This window comes from Taudactylus pleione, unplaced genomic scaffold, assembly GCF_031769625.1.
Source record: "Taudactylus pleione unplaced genomic scaffold, aTauple2 ptg000265l, whole genome shotgun sequence".
Classification (NCBI taxonomy): Eukaryota; Metazoa; Chordata; class Amphibia; order Anura; family Myobatrachidae; genus Taudactylus; species Taudactylus pleione.
Window position 1 is genome coordinate 11444573 of NW_028284667.1, and position 16026 is coordinate 11460598.

The 16026-nt window shown below is 45.5% G+C and overlaps 1 protein-coding gene across 1 annotated transcript in view; it reads left to right on the top strand.

The window, feature by feature from the left end:
* The window catches only part of LOC148514013 (cilia- and flagella-associated protein 47-like), a gene marked incomplete at its 3' end in the record, with an annotated part of 651210 nt that overhangs the window by 192911 nt on the left and 442273 nt on the right, over nt 1–16026 (top strand). The window contains exon 33 of the mRNA XM_088481183.1: nt 13312–13498. Within this exon, the coding sequence (XP_088337309.1) occupies nt 13312–13498 (187 nt within the window). The remainder of the gene's footprint in view (nt 1–13311; nt 13499–16026) is intronic.

Below are 16026 nucleotides of genomic sequence, written 5' to 3' on the forward strand. Positions count from 1 at the left end.
ACAGGCGGAAAATAATCAGAGAGATTTCTATACAACTAATTATTGATAATAACTGATAAACTCAGGTGAATTTACCCTATATTAATATTATAATATTATAGCAGATATAGTAATTAATAAAGATACATTAAACTCATTATTAATAAACCATTAATAACCCACTTAATAACCTAGGAAATATATCTTATATTCACATCTAGAAAGACTGCATGCAAGATGTACGAATGCAAGGGGTGAAAATGCATTTATTTATTTTATTATTTATTCCCTAATGCTGGGAAGCTTTATTTTCACACTGCAATTTATATTTGGGGTTGGACATGACCCTCTCAAATCTAAATCTCTCTGCACATTATTAATGTGCCCCATCCACAGTGCATCATGGTATTGCCAACGTGCAAAGTTACTTGCTCTTTTTTGCTCTAATACCACCTCAGAATCAGCCGCAATATGTTTTAAATGCTTCATATAAACTGGGTGTAAAAACCTACCTGTTTGAATGTGATGAAAGGCGAGAGAGAAAGCTAAATTCACAAATAGGCCTATAGAAAAGATACATAGTGGTCAAGTTATATAGCCACAAGATTGACAAGTTGGTTTTGCAATGGCGTGGAAATGCCCCCAATGCCACCGTAACTCACCCCACTTGCAGCTCGATCTTGACCTGGACCTGCAGATTTTTGTATTATGGGTCTGTGAACAAATATCAGCGGGTCTGGAGGTACCGTAAGGGCGGTATATAGCTGCCCTTACTCGTACCATAAGCCATCTCATGTTTAGTTGAATGTATACCATAGAGTGTTTGGAGAAGGTCAGAGCCTACTGTGTGCAAGAAGGTGTTAGAGTGAGGTGTGGACCCACAGACGAATTGGGATGTAAAAACAGCCCGGGAAATTTTTGGAAGCATCCTAATAGGGCACTTCTGTTGAGGGGGCATGATACTCCCTCCTCATAGGGCCTGATTCTGAGCTGGAAGCAGCCGCAGCCTTCTTCGCGTCTTTTGCTGCAGTTGCATCTGTGACTTTATGCTAATGCTGCTACAAAACTGGTATATCAGGGGCAACAAGGCTGTTAGTAGAAAGTGCCGTGGCTCCATTTTCACATAAGGAACCAGCTTCTGATGTCCTCTGGATGCGCTTTCTACTAACAGGCTCGTTTGCCCCTGATTTGCCAGTTTCTATCTTTTCTGATATACATGTAATTTATTTTAAGTGAGAGTCATCCTTACCTACAGTATATGGTAGTTCTATCTGCAATGGGTAACCTCTGAAGAAATTAATCATCTATGGGCAGATGGTGACTTCTGTCGGTATTCACTATTCACTTAGGAGATCTCATGATCAATTAGACGCCTGTTTGTGTAGGCATATAACCCTTCTCAAAATCATATAATGGGTTCAACCAGCTAATATATAGTAAAATAAGTTTTGGGCAGGGCAAAATGTGGACTTCCGTGATCAAACAGTTTTATATTATTTAACTGTATTTGCTAATTTGGTGCTATTACTCTCAGTAATATGGTTTCTTTAGAATTGGCACCTTAACCACTTGCCTGGCATGGTCGCATCCTTTGTGACCTGAACAGGCTGTGCTTTATCTGATCTGTCGCCAGCAATGGGACCAGTTAGATAGTGTGAGTGGCTGCAGGAAGAGAATCTCCCCGGAGCTGCTGCTCTCAAAGGAGCCTTCCAGTTCCTCTCCTTCCCTGCACCCTTCCCCATTGTCTACCGTGCTGTCAATCACTGCTGATTGGTCAGCACAACAGGACCTATATATAAACTCACAAATGTGTCACAAGCTGTGATGGCAGACATTTCAGCCTAAAGACTATTGTATTTAAAGTCACAACTTCAATGCAAATCAATAACTACCTAAATGTTATACTACCTTACCTCCCAACATTTGGGTGAATGGGATTGGCACCTTGTGCGCATGGCTTTGCACCACACCCCCATTGCGTGTCATGTTAGAGGCATGGCCATGCAACACATCCCTGTTCCTCATCATGCTGGGGGGGGTGCCCAGTACTCCCCAGGCTATCTCCAGCTTCTCTTGGCACTGTGTTGATGCCATGCGCATACATTCACTGCTGCTTTGCTAAGCTTGCCCAACTATCCCCAAATGCAGGACACTGCAGCCTACGGGTGGAATGGCAGGACAATGCCCAAAAAGAGGGACTTCCCCACCAAAATCATGACAGTAGTTGGGTATGTACTACACACAGCATTACTGCATCAATATAGGTGTTCTAAGGAAAAAGTAAGGGCACAGATGATGGGTCTACCATCTGTTTTTTGTGTAGGACAAGTAGCAATTAAACCATTTTCTTGCATCAACTATTCCATTGTTTCTCAAACTTGGTCCTTATTAAAAGATATCAACAGTTAAGAAAAACACAACTTAGAAACTGAAGTATATGTTTATATTAGGGATGAGCGGGTTCGGTTCCCTGAGAACCGAACCCACCCGAACTTCGGGGATCCGGGGCGATCCGAGCCCAAGCTCGGATCTCCCTGTCTGCCCCGGATCCCTCTCCCGAGGCAAAACCTCGAGATCTGCTGTCGGATCTCGAGGTTTTGCCTCGAGCGGCCATTTTAAAAAAAATGCCTTTGCCTTTAATGGGCAAAGTGCTGATTGGCTGACAGAGCCGTCTGTCACGGCTCTCAGCCAATCAGCATTATGGTGCTCATTTGCATGTAGCACGGACTCGTGAGATCCGTGCTACATGCATCTGTGTGATTGACAGTGACACAGAGCACAGATGGGTCAGTGAGACCCGTCTGTGCTGCTGTGTATTTCAATGACACAGATGCACGCACGGACCAGGAGATCCGTGCTACTTGCATCTGTGTCATTGACACAGAGCACTAACGGGTCCGTGAGACCCGTCTGTGCTGCTGTGGTAAAAAAAAAAAAAAAAACCTGTGTAAAAAGAGAAAAAAATGGCGTGCCCCCCCCCCCAAAAAAGAGCAACCAGCCCGGGCATTAGTGACCCAGTGCTGGGTGTGCTTAAATACAGGGGACAAACGACATAGGGGTCCCCTGTACTTAAACACAACCGGCACTGGGCTAGTCAGAACCAGAGCTGGTTGCCAAAATACGGGGGACAAACGACGTAGGGGTCCCCCGTATTCTGCGCAACCAGCTCTGGGCTCTGATCCGGTCCTGGTTCTGGAAATACAGGGGAAAAAAATGAGTAGGGTTCCCCTGTATGTTCCAGAACCAGCACTGGACTTTTTCTAGCGGGGGGCTGATGCCACAGCCAGGGGAGCCCTTTCACCGGGCCCCCCAGCCGCAGCATCAGCCCTGACCGCTAGTCAGCCCAGGCCGGGGATCCCTGGAGAGCTGGGGACCCCCCCAATAAAGGGGTCACCCTCTCCAGGGCTCCCCAGGCCCATGCTGATAGCCCGGGGCTATCCCCACCACCCCTGGTGGCGGTGGGTGGCGGGTTGATTGTGTGGTGTGGTGTAAATAAAGAATATCAAACATTGTCTTTACAAGTAGAACTGCAAGTCCCAGCAAGCCTGCCCCGCATGCTGGTACTTGGAGAACCACAAGTACCAGCATGCAGGGCATTAAGGGCCCACTAGTACCTGTAGTTCACCTGTAAAAAAATGTTTAAAAAAAACACAGGACACACACACCGTGACAGTATAAGTTTATTAAACATACATACACACACACACATGTACACATACTCACCTATGTAACCTGTAGCATCGGTCCACTTGTCCGGTAAAGTATCCCTAGGGGACCTGTGAAAAAAAACATACTCACCATCTCCTATGCGAGGTTCTGTCCTCTTCGTTCCAAAGTAGGCATCCCCGGACTTGGCAAAAAAAAAAAAACGAAAACGCGATCCACGAACTTAGTACCGTTCTATAGAACGGTACTTCCCGAATGAGAGCTTAGCGGCGGGGTATCACCATGGAAACCCCGCTGCTAAGCGTTCATTGGCTGAGAGAGGCCATCTCCCGTCTCTCTCAGCCAATGAACGGCTCCCTCCATTGTAGTCAATGCTGGGAGCCGCAAGGTTATTAAAGTTTACCCTGCGGTTCCCACCATTGACTACAATGGAGGGAGCCGTTCATTGGCTGAGAGACGGGAGATGACCTCTCTCAGCCAATGAACGCTTAGCAGCGGGGTTTCCATGGTGATACCCCGCCGCTAAGCTCTCATTCGGGAAGTACCGTTCTATAGAACGGTACTAAGTTCGTGGATCGCGTTTTCGTTTTTTTTTTTTTGCCAAGTCCGGGGATGCCTACTTTGGAACGAAGAGGACAGAACCTCGCATAGGAGATGGTGAGTATGTTTTTTTTCACAGGTCCCCTAGGGATACTTTACCGGACAAGTGGACCGATGCTACAGGTTACATAGGTGAGTATGTGTACATGTGTGTGTGTGTATGTATGTTTAATAAACTTATACTGTCACGGTGTGTGTGTCCTGTGTTTTTTTTTAAAAATTTTTTACAGGTGAACTACAGGTACTAGTGGGCCCTTAATGCCCTGCATGCTGGTACTTGTGGTTCTCCAAGTACCAGCATGCGGGGCAGGCTAGCTGGGACTTGCAGTTCTACTTGTAAAGACAATGTTTGATATTCTTTATTTACACCACACCACACAATCAACCCGCCACCCACCACCACCAGGGGTGGCGGGGATAGCCCCGGGCTATCAGCCTGGGCCTGGGGTGCCCTGGAGAGGGTGACCCCTTTATTGGGGGGGTCCCCAGCTCTCCAGGGATCCCCGGCCTGGGCTGACTAGCGGTCAGGGTTGATGCTGCGGCTGGGGGGCCCGGTGAAAGGGCTCCCCTGGCTGTGGCATCAGCCCCCCGCTAGAAAAAGTCCAGTGCTGGTTCTGGAACATACAGGGGAACCCTACTCATTTTTTGTCCCCTATATTTCCAGAACCAGAACCAGGACCGGATCAGAGCCCAGAGCTGGTTGCGCAGAATACAGGGGACCCCTACGTCGTTTGTCCCCCGTATTTTGGCAACCAGCGCTGGTTCTGACTAGCCCGGTGCTGGTTGTGCTTAAGTACAGGGGACCCCTACGTCGTTTGTCCCCTGTATTTAAGCACACCCAGCACTGGGTTACTAATGCCCGGGGCTGGTTGCTCTTTTTTGGGGGGGTGCACGCCATTTTTTTCTTTTTTTACACAGGTTTTTTTTTTTTTTTTTTACCACAGCAGCACAGACGGGTCTCACGGACCTGTCATTGCTCTGTGCCAATCACACAGATGCATGTAGCACGGATCTCCCGGGTTCGTGCTACATGCAAATGGGCACCATAACGCTGATTGGCTTCCTGTCTGCCACTGCAGTGCCACTCCTAGATGGGCCACGTGTTTGTGCCGCCCCCTTGTGTCGCTTAGCATAGTCATCCAGCTTCCTCGGTACAACCTTTTGGCCTAAAAACAATATTGTGAGGTGTGAGGTGTTCAGAATAGAGTGGAAATGAGTGGAAATTAATGTTATTGGGGTTATTAATAGCGTAGGAACAAAAAAAGGCCCATTTATGTGATTTTAGCGTTTTTTTTTATTTTTTAAGAAAAAATCCAGATCCAAAACACAAAACCCAAAACCCAAAACACGGAAGGGTGGTTTTGGCAAAACCAATCCAGATCCAAAACACGAAGAAAGATCCAGATCCAAAACCAAAACACAAAACACGAAAAGTGTCCGGTGCACACCCCTAGTTTATATCTTTGTATCGTTCGTTTCACATATACTTAAGACAGATAACTACATTACTGTAACTAAACATTAACTATAAACTCACTAACATGTACTATCGTGTTACCATATAATAACCTTCTTAAATACAATTTAACTTAACTTCTAAAAATAAACACACAGACAACAGTGTTGGCAATTAAAATTTTTTGTCAATTTATTTTTGACAAGTCATTACATTTTAGACTATAGGTTAATAATAATAATTGTGACGGCACAAAAAGAACGCACAGGACAATAACAACCAAACAACTCAAACAAACACACACACAAGCCAAGCATTGGTGATCAACTCTCCTTTACCATCAGCAACCTGTCTAGGTGGTATAGCCATTTCCCGTCCAGGACAATTGGCTGTCGCCGTACTCCACTTCAAGGAGAGCGCACCCACTAAGCCTATTAACATAAACTAACTCCAAGTGCCGTTCTTTTCCACAAACAGAAACCAACCATCAGACATTTAACAAACAAAACAAAAAGAGGGAGGGAGGGTGAGAAAAACTGGAACAAAGGAATAGATTTCCATACATTCATTGGCTGCATAAGACCAGCTAAACTTACAGGGGGCAATAGCCAACACCTTATTAAACTGTCAACACTCAAAATACTTGTGGTTTAATGTCCCTCATGCTTAATTGTCAGCCTTCAGGTTTACGTCAGTAACATACAGTATAAATCAGTTCTTGTTCAACATATGTCCAGAATTAACCCTTCATATAAACACAGCCAGATAGTACACTGCAGATGTACTGACTAAGGGCATGATTCAGCAAGGATCACAGATGCGATTTCAACAGCTATTAGGCATGTAGTCTCACTGCGAGCTATACATAACCTTACACACATCCATAATACTTAGAAAGACTGCAAAACCATCAGTAACATCGAGTGCAATCACAGCCTCACGCACACTTGCACAAGGTCTCACCTTACTCAGAAATTGCTAACTTTCCGTTACACAGTGAGAGCTCAAATTGCATATGGCATTGCAGTGGATAATTTATGCACACTCCTGCAATGGAGTTCAAACTCACTGTCATGCCTGCGTTTCGCTGACCACTCCCCATCACCAACCCCAAACGGTACTTTCTGTCAATCACTCGGCGGTGGGTCTGCATAGCCACTGCGATCTCAGTCCCGATCACATGGGGCTTTCATGTACATGCACTACAATGCATATGCCTGCGCAGTGTGCAACAACCGGCCGATTGCGTGCATAATCTCAGTTGTGATCCTTGCTGAATCAGGCCGGAAGTCTATTTCATTATAGGATAGCAAGTGTAGGGGAAAACTTCTATTGATTAAACCAGCGGGGGTGGTGTTCCGGCGTCGGGATTAACATAGGGGTCGGTATTTCGACTACTTAGCCCGTGGATGAGATTTAGGGACCCCCGGGAGGACGTAGGGTTAGGCACCCCACGGGGAAGGTTAGGGTTAGGCTAGGTAAAGGGGATTTAGGGTTAGGCACTAGGGGGGGAGGCCAGGGTTGGGCGCCCCCCAGGAGGGTTAGGTTTAGGGTGCCGGGAAGGGAGGGTTAGGTTTAGGCACCCCTGTAGCGAGGTTAGGGTTAGGTACTGGGGGTGGGGGAGGTTAGGGTTAGGCACCCCTAAAGGAGGGTTAGGGTTAGGGGGGGGAAATGGTTAGGAATAGTTAAAACACTCACCATGTCGTGATCTTCACTGTTCTGTTTACCGGCGTCGGTATTACATCCGCCGGGCTTAGGTCCGGCGGCATATCATACCAATACCCATGCTAACTACAGATATACACCTAGCCTCAATACACCATGTGGCACGAGACGCCTGGCGTGAGTGTGTTGCGATGATTGGTATAGCGTCTTTTTCACATCTTTTTGCTCGAATGTGTGTCTTAGTCGCAACTTGTTACGACAAACAGCTTCATGAGAGGTACAGGTGCATTGACAGGTACAGAGATGCTGACAGTGTGGGAGCACATTGAAGACAAGGATATAGTAGTTCAGGGTTAGAAACTAGGGTTAGAATCTAGGTTTCTTGCAGTCTGTTGAAGTGGGATTAAACTGGGAGGTGATCTGGAAAGAGTTAAAGAGAGATGACAGAGGGCATGAGTCAAGAATGTGTGGAGGCCTGGTAGGCTTTTATGGACAGGTGTGTTTTCACGGCATGTTTGAATTCCTTCATTCTGTTAGAGAGTCTTATAGGACGATGGAGTGAGTTCCATAGTAGGGGAACAGTACAGGAAAAGTCAATGCATTTTATAATGCTGTGCTTTCAACGCTTTTAAAAATACAACATTCAACACTCAAGCTGGATTCTCGTGAAAAAAATGTGATTAATTTTTTTCATTCTCCTCTCCTTGGAAAATTAAGGGCCTGGTTCTGAGTTGGACGCAGTGGCGTCCGTATGCGAGTCTTTTGACAATCGCATATCCGCAACTTTATGCTAATACCGCTACAAGCCCTTCCCAGGTGTACATGCATGCATATGAATGTGCAAGGATTGAGACACCCACAGAGAAGCCAAGGTTCTAATTTCCCGGGCCCCAGCTTAATGGAGGGGCCGGGTCCAGCACCCCCCTTTCAGCGACAGTTTCACTGTCTCCTCAACCCAAGACACGCTGCTGTGTGCTGAGCTATGGTGGGACCAGGGAGGCTACTGCTACTGATCAGCAGCAGCAGTCCCCTCTGGCTGTGTGGGGTGGAAGGAAGAGAGTGATCACACTGATTGCACCCCACCTGGATGGCTCGCTATGGCACTGGACACCCACTTTGAGTGTCTCCAGTTGCCTTAGGAGCTGTGAGAAAAAAAAAACGGTTTTAAGTGCACCCTCTGGGGCTTACCTTGCTGGGTATTTCGATAGCTCTGGGAGCTATGAGTTAACACAAGTTAGCCGCAGGCTTACCTGCTCCTGAAAATTGGCAAGTAATTGAATAGCTCTGGGCATTACACCTGAGAGCTGCAGCCGTGTGGTAAGTCCTGCAGCTCATTGGATCTGCCCCTAAGGGGTAAATGTAATAGCCTGCGACTTGCAGGCATCTGCGAATTCCCAGCAAGCATCATTGATGTTTTAAAGGGACAATCATTTAAAAGGCCAAAGGTTGCCTTTTAAATGTTTGCCCATTTAAAACATCAGCCAGACTGGCAGGGAAACAAATAATGATTATTTAATCAATTAATAATTAGTAAATGTAAATTAATAATTGCAAAAATATCTTGCTGCGGAATATGTGTAGAAACACAAATGACAAAGACATACAGATGACAACGCCAAAAAACATATGAACAATGTGGCCACATGTCAAGATCAAGTTGTAAACATAGGAACTGATTCAGAGTCGCTGTCTAGATGTGATCGCTCGCACGATGTGTATGCAAATTGCATAGGCAGTGCAAACGCACAGCAATGCATTAGCACACCCAGTATTTCTTAGAGAGTGATCACATAGTGTATGCAGACACCCACCAACCTGTTTTAAGACGCCCACTTGTGCACGTCATGTCCAGGAAGTGTATGCAACCATCGGTACATCGGATGCGATCGCAGCGCTTGAGGTTGACCATACCCTGCCGCAAGCACTGCGAGCACTTCAGTGTAAAAACAAGCCAGATGACGTGTACTATGATGCTGTATTATAATTATGCACACCTATAAAACGCCATAGAGATGTTCAGGCACGCCTATGTTTGCACCTCCACTCCCCCGTTTTTAATGGCCAGCCCCTGTTACCACCTACAAATGGCTTCCCCTGTCTCTCACTCTGCTGAGCTGTCTATGCACAACGAGCGAACCCATTGTGAACTTTTGCTAAGGTATGCACATGCGCACAGCGATGCATATGCAGGGTTGGACTGGCCCAGAGGGGTACAGGGGAAATCTCCGGTGGGCCCCACTGCCTGAGGGCCCTACCTCTCCTTATAATGTCAGGTTTCAGACACTTGAATTATACATTGTTACTCTAGTACATTGCAGAGTCAGTTACCTGTTAGACCAAGAACATGAATAAACAGACCAGGCTCTGTTGCATCCATGTTGACTGTAGGCAATGTCCTCTATAATGGTCGGGAAATTCTCTGTGGTGACTGGCCACATTTTTTAAGCATGGGCCCCTATCAATGCCTTCCCCTGGTGGGCCCTTCATGCCCCATTCCGACACTGTACATACACATGCACACAATGCATACCATCCGCAGCAGCGAGCGTTTGCATCTTAGCGAGCGGGTCTGAATGAGCTCCATAGTCCACAGGACCTGATTCAGACCCGGTCGCTAAGTTGCGCTCGCTTGATCTGAGCGATTTTCGCCCGTCTGCACATGCGTAAAATTCGCAGTGTGCGTGCGCAAGCCAGTCTTTGCGATCTGTTTTTGGTTGCTCGTAAGCCACTATCAGGTAGCTAGTTTGAGTGACAGATAGTGCCGTTTATGGGAGGTAACAGGGGAAGGTGCTTGTAAACGGGGGTGTGGTGTTGCGAACGCAGGTGTTTTAGGACAACAAAACGCTGTTTAAAGGGCGTGCATAATTAGCAAAGTAGCATCATTGTACACGTCACCTGCATGTATTGCAGTCAGCACTGATCGCAGTGCTTGCGGCCGGTAAGGCTACCTTAAGGGCTGCGAGCAGATCCGATGCCTCTCGATGTTACCGATTAATCAAACAAATCCAGGAGATGACGTGTGTTGCGAGGGGAAAGGGGGCTTCTTAATACACTTGCTCAGTGCCATAGCTCGCTAAGACATAGAGGGCATCCAAGCACCACGCAGTGCGAGCATTTAATTTTAATATCCAGCCCCTTTTGAATGAATTAGCTCGACAACACAATAGAGAAGTTTGTTGCTGATGCCATTGGTTCCCAAGGGGGATGCATCTGTTACAGAGCATTTAACAGGGTGATTCAAATAGACCCAACCCAGCCTCTAACAACTGGGGGTCTCTGGATTCCCGCCTCATACAACATCCTAACAGTTGTTCATATAATATACATTTTGTTGCTTGAAGTCTCTGCGGTCCATAAGTTGAGAATGCATGATGCGACCTCCACACCGATGATCCCAGAATACTGTGGAAAGAGTACGCATCAGTACAAAACCAAACACGGCTTACTTATCATGTATAAAACCTTAGTTACCAAATAATCTTTATTTCACAGCATTTATACTAAATGAACAAACGTAAATCTTATACCTTAAAGCTTATGGAACCTTGTATGTGGATATGTAATGTGTGAATCTGCGGGGTTTGATATAACGACGCTAGTTAACTTGGAGCAGATGTGTGCGCATAAAGCTAATAAACAGCGTTTTCATATAGGATCTTATGCATTCGCTAATATGCGACTAGTTAACAGCGCAATTGTGCGTATTAATTTGTATATGAGAAATGGTGAAAGATGCAATCGCATGGTGCTAATAGTAATATCGCCATATGTACTTAAATGTGAGTATATCTAAAATGGCGCTTGGGCGGCCATTCGCAAAATGGCGTCTTGCGATCTCATTTCCAAGATGGCGTCTTGCGGCCAGTCGCAAAATGGCGTCGCTGCGATTCAATTTTAAACTGATCTTGTCTCAGCCAATAATCCAGCTTCGACACTGTATATCTTGTGGAGCGGATAATTGGAACCGTGATGAATGGAGTATGCTGGTGGATATGGGTCACGGTCAATGTCCTGGTTAAATGGCACACCACTGTGTACTGGAGAGGCCTCTCCTGAGACCGGGCAGTGATTTCCTGTCCTGGCTCTCGTAATCCGGGTCTGTGGCCATAGTGTTTTTGGCATTGTCATCTGTGTGTCTTTGACATTTGTGTTTCTACACATTCTGTACATGCATTATTTGCATATATTTTTAACACATGTTCCGCAGTGGGATGTTTTGCATTTATTTACATTTACTATTTATTAATGTATTAAATAATCATTATTTTATTGACATTTACATGCACTCCCAGTTGCCAATTATAGAGGTTAGCCACCCTATTCTGGTGAGCTGCATTCTGATTTCCTATATACAGACCCATTATTGGCGCGCTTAGCTTTGTTTTGGTGTTAGACTGGCAGGGAATTCACAGATGCCTGCCATTTGCAGGCTATGGCATTTAACCCTAAGGGGCTGATTCTGAATCGGAAACATCTGCAGCCGCCTTTTCATACTGCCACGGCAGCCTGCTTAGTATATGCTAATGCAAATATCCACCATCTATGACGATTATCTCTTCATGTGGAAGGCCGCACTGCCCATTGTTTTTCCATCCTTAGCAAGTACGTGCAGTCAGGGTAGGCAGAGCCTCCCCTGTCATACGCCTGAGATATGATATAAAAATTATTAGAATAATACAAAGAAGATATTTATTACTTATAAACATCTTCTTTGTTTATTGTAATACTTTTTATAGTTAACACTCACCAGCTTTGTGGAGCTCCCTGGGACTGCAGGAAGACGAGATATGAGGCAGCAACAGCTCAGCCTCGCTTCTATATTGTCAGACACTGCTTACAGAGCAGGGGACGGGGCCACATCACGGGCAGTAAGCTGCACAGAAAGAGAGCTAATAGAGGTATGCCTCTGAGTATGGGGGGGCATGCCTTGAGCACTGATGGACACCTTAGATGTGTCATGTGACCAGGAAATGCACTGCAGTGTTTTAGTGATCGAAGCTCAGTCAGCAGCAGCTAGAGAAGACACAGTGATGTAGGTAGGAGAATCAATGGACACTTAAGCTTAGTGTAGTGAGGGGAGAGTTACAGTGAGCAGGGGGAGAGACAAGCTCTCAGCACTCAGACCCATCTCCATGTGTGCCTCCCCAGCCATTGACCTCACCACACGTCACTGATCCACAGTCATCATCATTAGTATCGGCACTTACAGTACACCCACTCCATGCTGGGGGCAAAATATCTGTCAGAAACAGACGTCCCATCTTTGTCTGCACACACAGAAGCCGACCGACATGTCCACAATATTCCTATGACACTCCACGCTGCGGATCAGTTCAGCCGATCTGACAACCTTGCTGAACAGAAACGTCCATTTCACAAACCTGTCAACGGATGAATGAATCTGTCAACACTTTCAAACTCTTTCTGTGTGTGTATGCATGGTGTGGAGCATGTGCAGTCTGCGATTGCTTTCTGCGGTGCATGCACAGTTTGCAGACATCTGTGGGATCTGTCATCTTTTGGACTTGCGTCCAGCTCAGAACCAGCCCCAGCAAAGTTAAAGAAGGTCCTGTTGTCAAATATGATATAAGGATTGAGGATCGCATTTATGTAGCTACTAAACTGGTTGTTCTGTTGATCTACTAATTGGGAAGAGCAAAGATGCACGTGTTTGCACATAGCTTACCTGGTGCCTTAACAAGTAAGCCTGAACATGTCTATAGTGTATTCAAGTTTTGTAGATTGTATTGCAAAGCAAGGCATTAGTGCAAATTCACTGTGGCTAATATGTTGCTTTGATGCAAACAATTATCTCTGTTTTCTCACACATTACCTAATTATGTTATCTACATCACAAGCACGCTTCTCCTCACTGCATAAATGACAAATCCATACCAATTAAAATGAAGTTGATCTTACATTAATGTTTTGTCCTTTTTTATTAGGTGTTCATTCTGTCACGTGTTGCACAAAGAAAGAGTGACGATGACAGTGTAATAGATTGCATGCCTAAAATCAGTTCAGAGCCCTTATCCAGCAACATATACTCAACATCAGAGAGAATTCTCCTTACCTGGCTGAATGTTCACTATGAAAAAATGAGAAAAGTCGTGTGGATAAACTGTAAAAAAGGTGACTGGAACCCATTTATGTTGTATTGATGCTTCCAAATTTCTGCCAAAATAATAATGAATATTATTATAATGAATGAAGATGTACATACTGAACCAGTTGTGCATGCAATTCCATCTGCTTATGGATCTCGGGGCTGATTCAGCAGTGGAAGGAATTGTAAAGCCGCACCATAAGCACCTTGCAATTCCGACTTGCTAAAATTCTAATGCTTCAGGTGGTGTGTGAAGTGAAGAAACGCCTCCTGTCAGCATCTGTGATACCAGCGCTGCGACCGTGGTCGCAGCCTGGGATCACGGGGCCTGATTCAGAGCCGGACGCTATTTGTGAGCGGTTGTTCCAAAAAAGGGGCCGGCTATTTACATTGAGCGCTCGCTCTTTGCCGTTTGTTGACGCCTCTGTCTGAGCGAGCGAACGAAAAATGCGCTCGCTATTTTGTAAAGACGCCCCTTTGCCGTTCGCATCACACGTCACCTCCGGTATTTATTAGATTAATCGGGTACATCGAAAGGCATCTGAACTGCTCGTAGTGCTCATGGTAGATTTTTCTTACCGCTATCACTGCGAGCAGTTCAGGCTAAAAGACAACCAAGTGACGTGGTCGATGACGCTCCTTTACTAATTATGCACTCCCATTAAACGCCGTTTTGACCGTTATGCACGCCTGCATTCGGATCTCCACTCCCCCCTTTTCAAGCACCTTCCCCTGTTACCCCCCCCAAACGGTACATTCTGTCAATCAAATTAGCAGCCCCTCGCTGTTTTGCGAGCGCACGATTTCCGACTGCAATGACTGGTATGCACATTACGACCCATACGCATGCGCAGTTGTGCGAACATCGCTCAGAGCGAACGAGCGGCCGCTTACGAGCGGCTCTGAATCAGGCCCACTGTCCTAACCATCGGTCGTGATGTTGTGCGGCACCGGCCAGCTATGTAAATCTCAGCTTACGCAGGCTGGCCGGTTTACGAGGCCAAGAAGTCTGTCCATGGACGCAGACCCTGGCCTCATCCCTCCAGAAAACGGGGGCGACACTGTCAATCAGTAAGAGGCCTGCGTGCGATTTCACAGGACCCATTTTGCACATGCGCAGAATTCCGATAATCGTGAATCTGTGTGAATATTTCAGTCTCCGGCCTCTGATGAATCAATTCCCTCGTGCATTTTATCTCACAGCACATGCATCGGGGTGTGCATATGCAATTTACAGCAATTACTGGTGAGTCATAGTTGTACTGATCTCAGTCAGATCTCCACATGCGACTAAGTGGGTGTTACTGGGTGGCAATGGGGTATTCACAAGTATTATAAGTGACCTGATGGCATGTCGTGGGTGTCTTGACAGAATAGCGGGCTATTTAGCCTTTGGGCTGTGCACATATTGTCTGTGATATTAGTTTTACTTTTTATACCTTCTTTTTTTTCAGTCCACAGGAATTCTATAAAGGTTTCTGTTTTTAAACAATTACCTGGTATTGTGTAGTTTATGTAGATACATTTAAAAGCTTTTTTAAAGGGCAAGTTTTATATGCTGTATGCATGACTTTATTCTTATTCAGTTTTTAAAATAAGTTAATTTTGGTGAAGTCCAGTTGGGCTACATTTATTATTTGATGTAAAAATATAACAATGTGATTTTTTTTTTCACATTTTTTATTTGCTTTTGACCAAAGCTCTATTTAAAGGTTAGGGCTTTCATAATGTTTAGTGTTTTCGACACATCATGGCAGGAGAGGTCAGCTAGAAAACAACTACTTCATGTTAAACAGACATTGCTGACAATTAAGTGAAAGTAAGGAATGGCTGCAATGAATTTGATTAGCAAACTACTGCTAGACAGTGATTAATGTGGAATGTACCTGTTGTGTGCAGCAGCTTGCAAGAATAAGGCTATGACTTTGATACTTGGCTGCAGTTTTTTAACTAAAAAAGCATCTTACAGTATAACCCTGGTATACTTTGCTAAAATAATTTCAATAAGAAATGTATTTAAATATTATTGGACTCACTAAGGGGCATATTTACTACAATTCCCATTTAAAATGTGGTTGTGGTGTGATATTTTTGCATTTGTTCACATTGGATGTACTAATATCTGCATACAGGGACAGAGGACCTCATTCAGAGTCGGTCGTAAGGGAAAAGGGGCCGGATATGCAAATGAAGCGCTCACAAGTTGCGTCGTTAAAATGGGATCGTTAGCTGGACGAGCGAGGGTAGGATGCGGCCGTAAGACTAAAAACACGCCCCCTTCTCGTTCGCTATACACGTCATCACTGGGCATATAAGGATTAATCGAGACCATCGGGAACCATCGGAGCTGGTCGTAGAGCTTAAGGTTGACCATACCCTCTCTTAAGCACTATGATCAAGTCAGTGTAAAAACCTCCCATGTCACATGTGCCATGACACTACTTAGTTAATTATGCACTCCCATAAAACGCCGTTTGCATAGTCAGGCACGCCTGCGTTCGGATCTCCACCCCCCCCGTTCACAAGCACCTTCCCCTGTTACCACCCACAAACG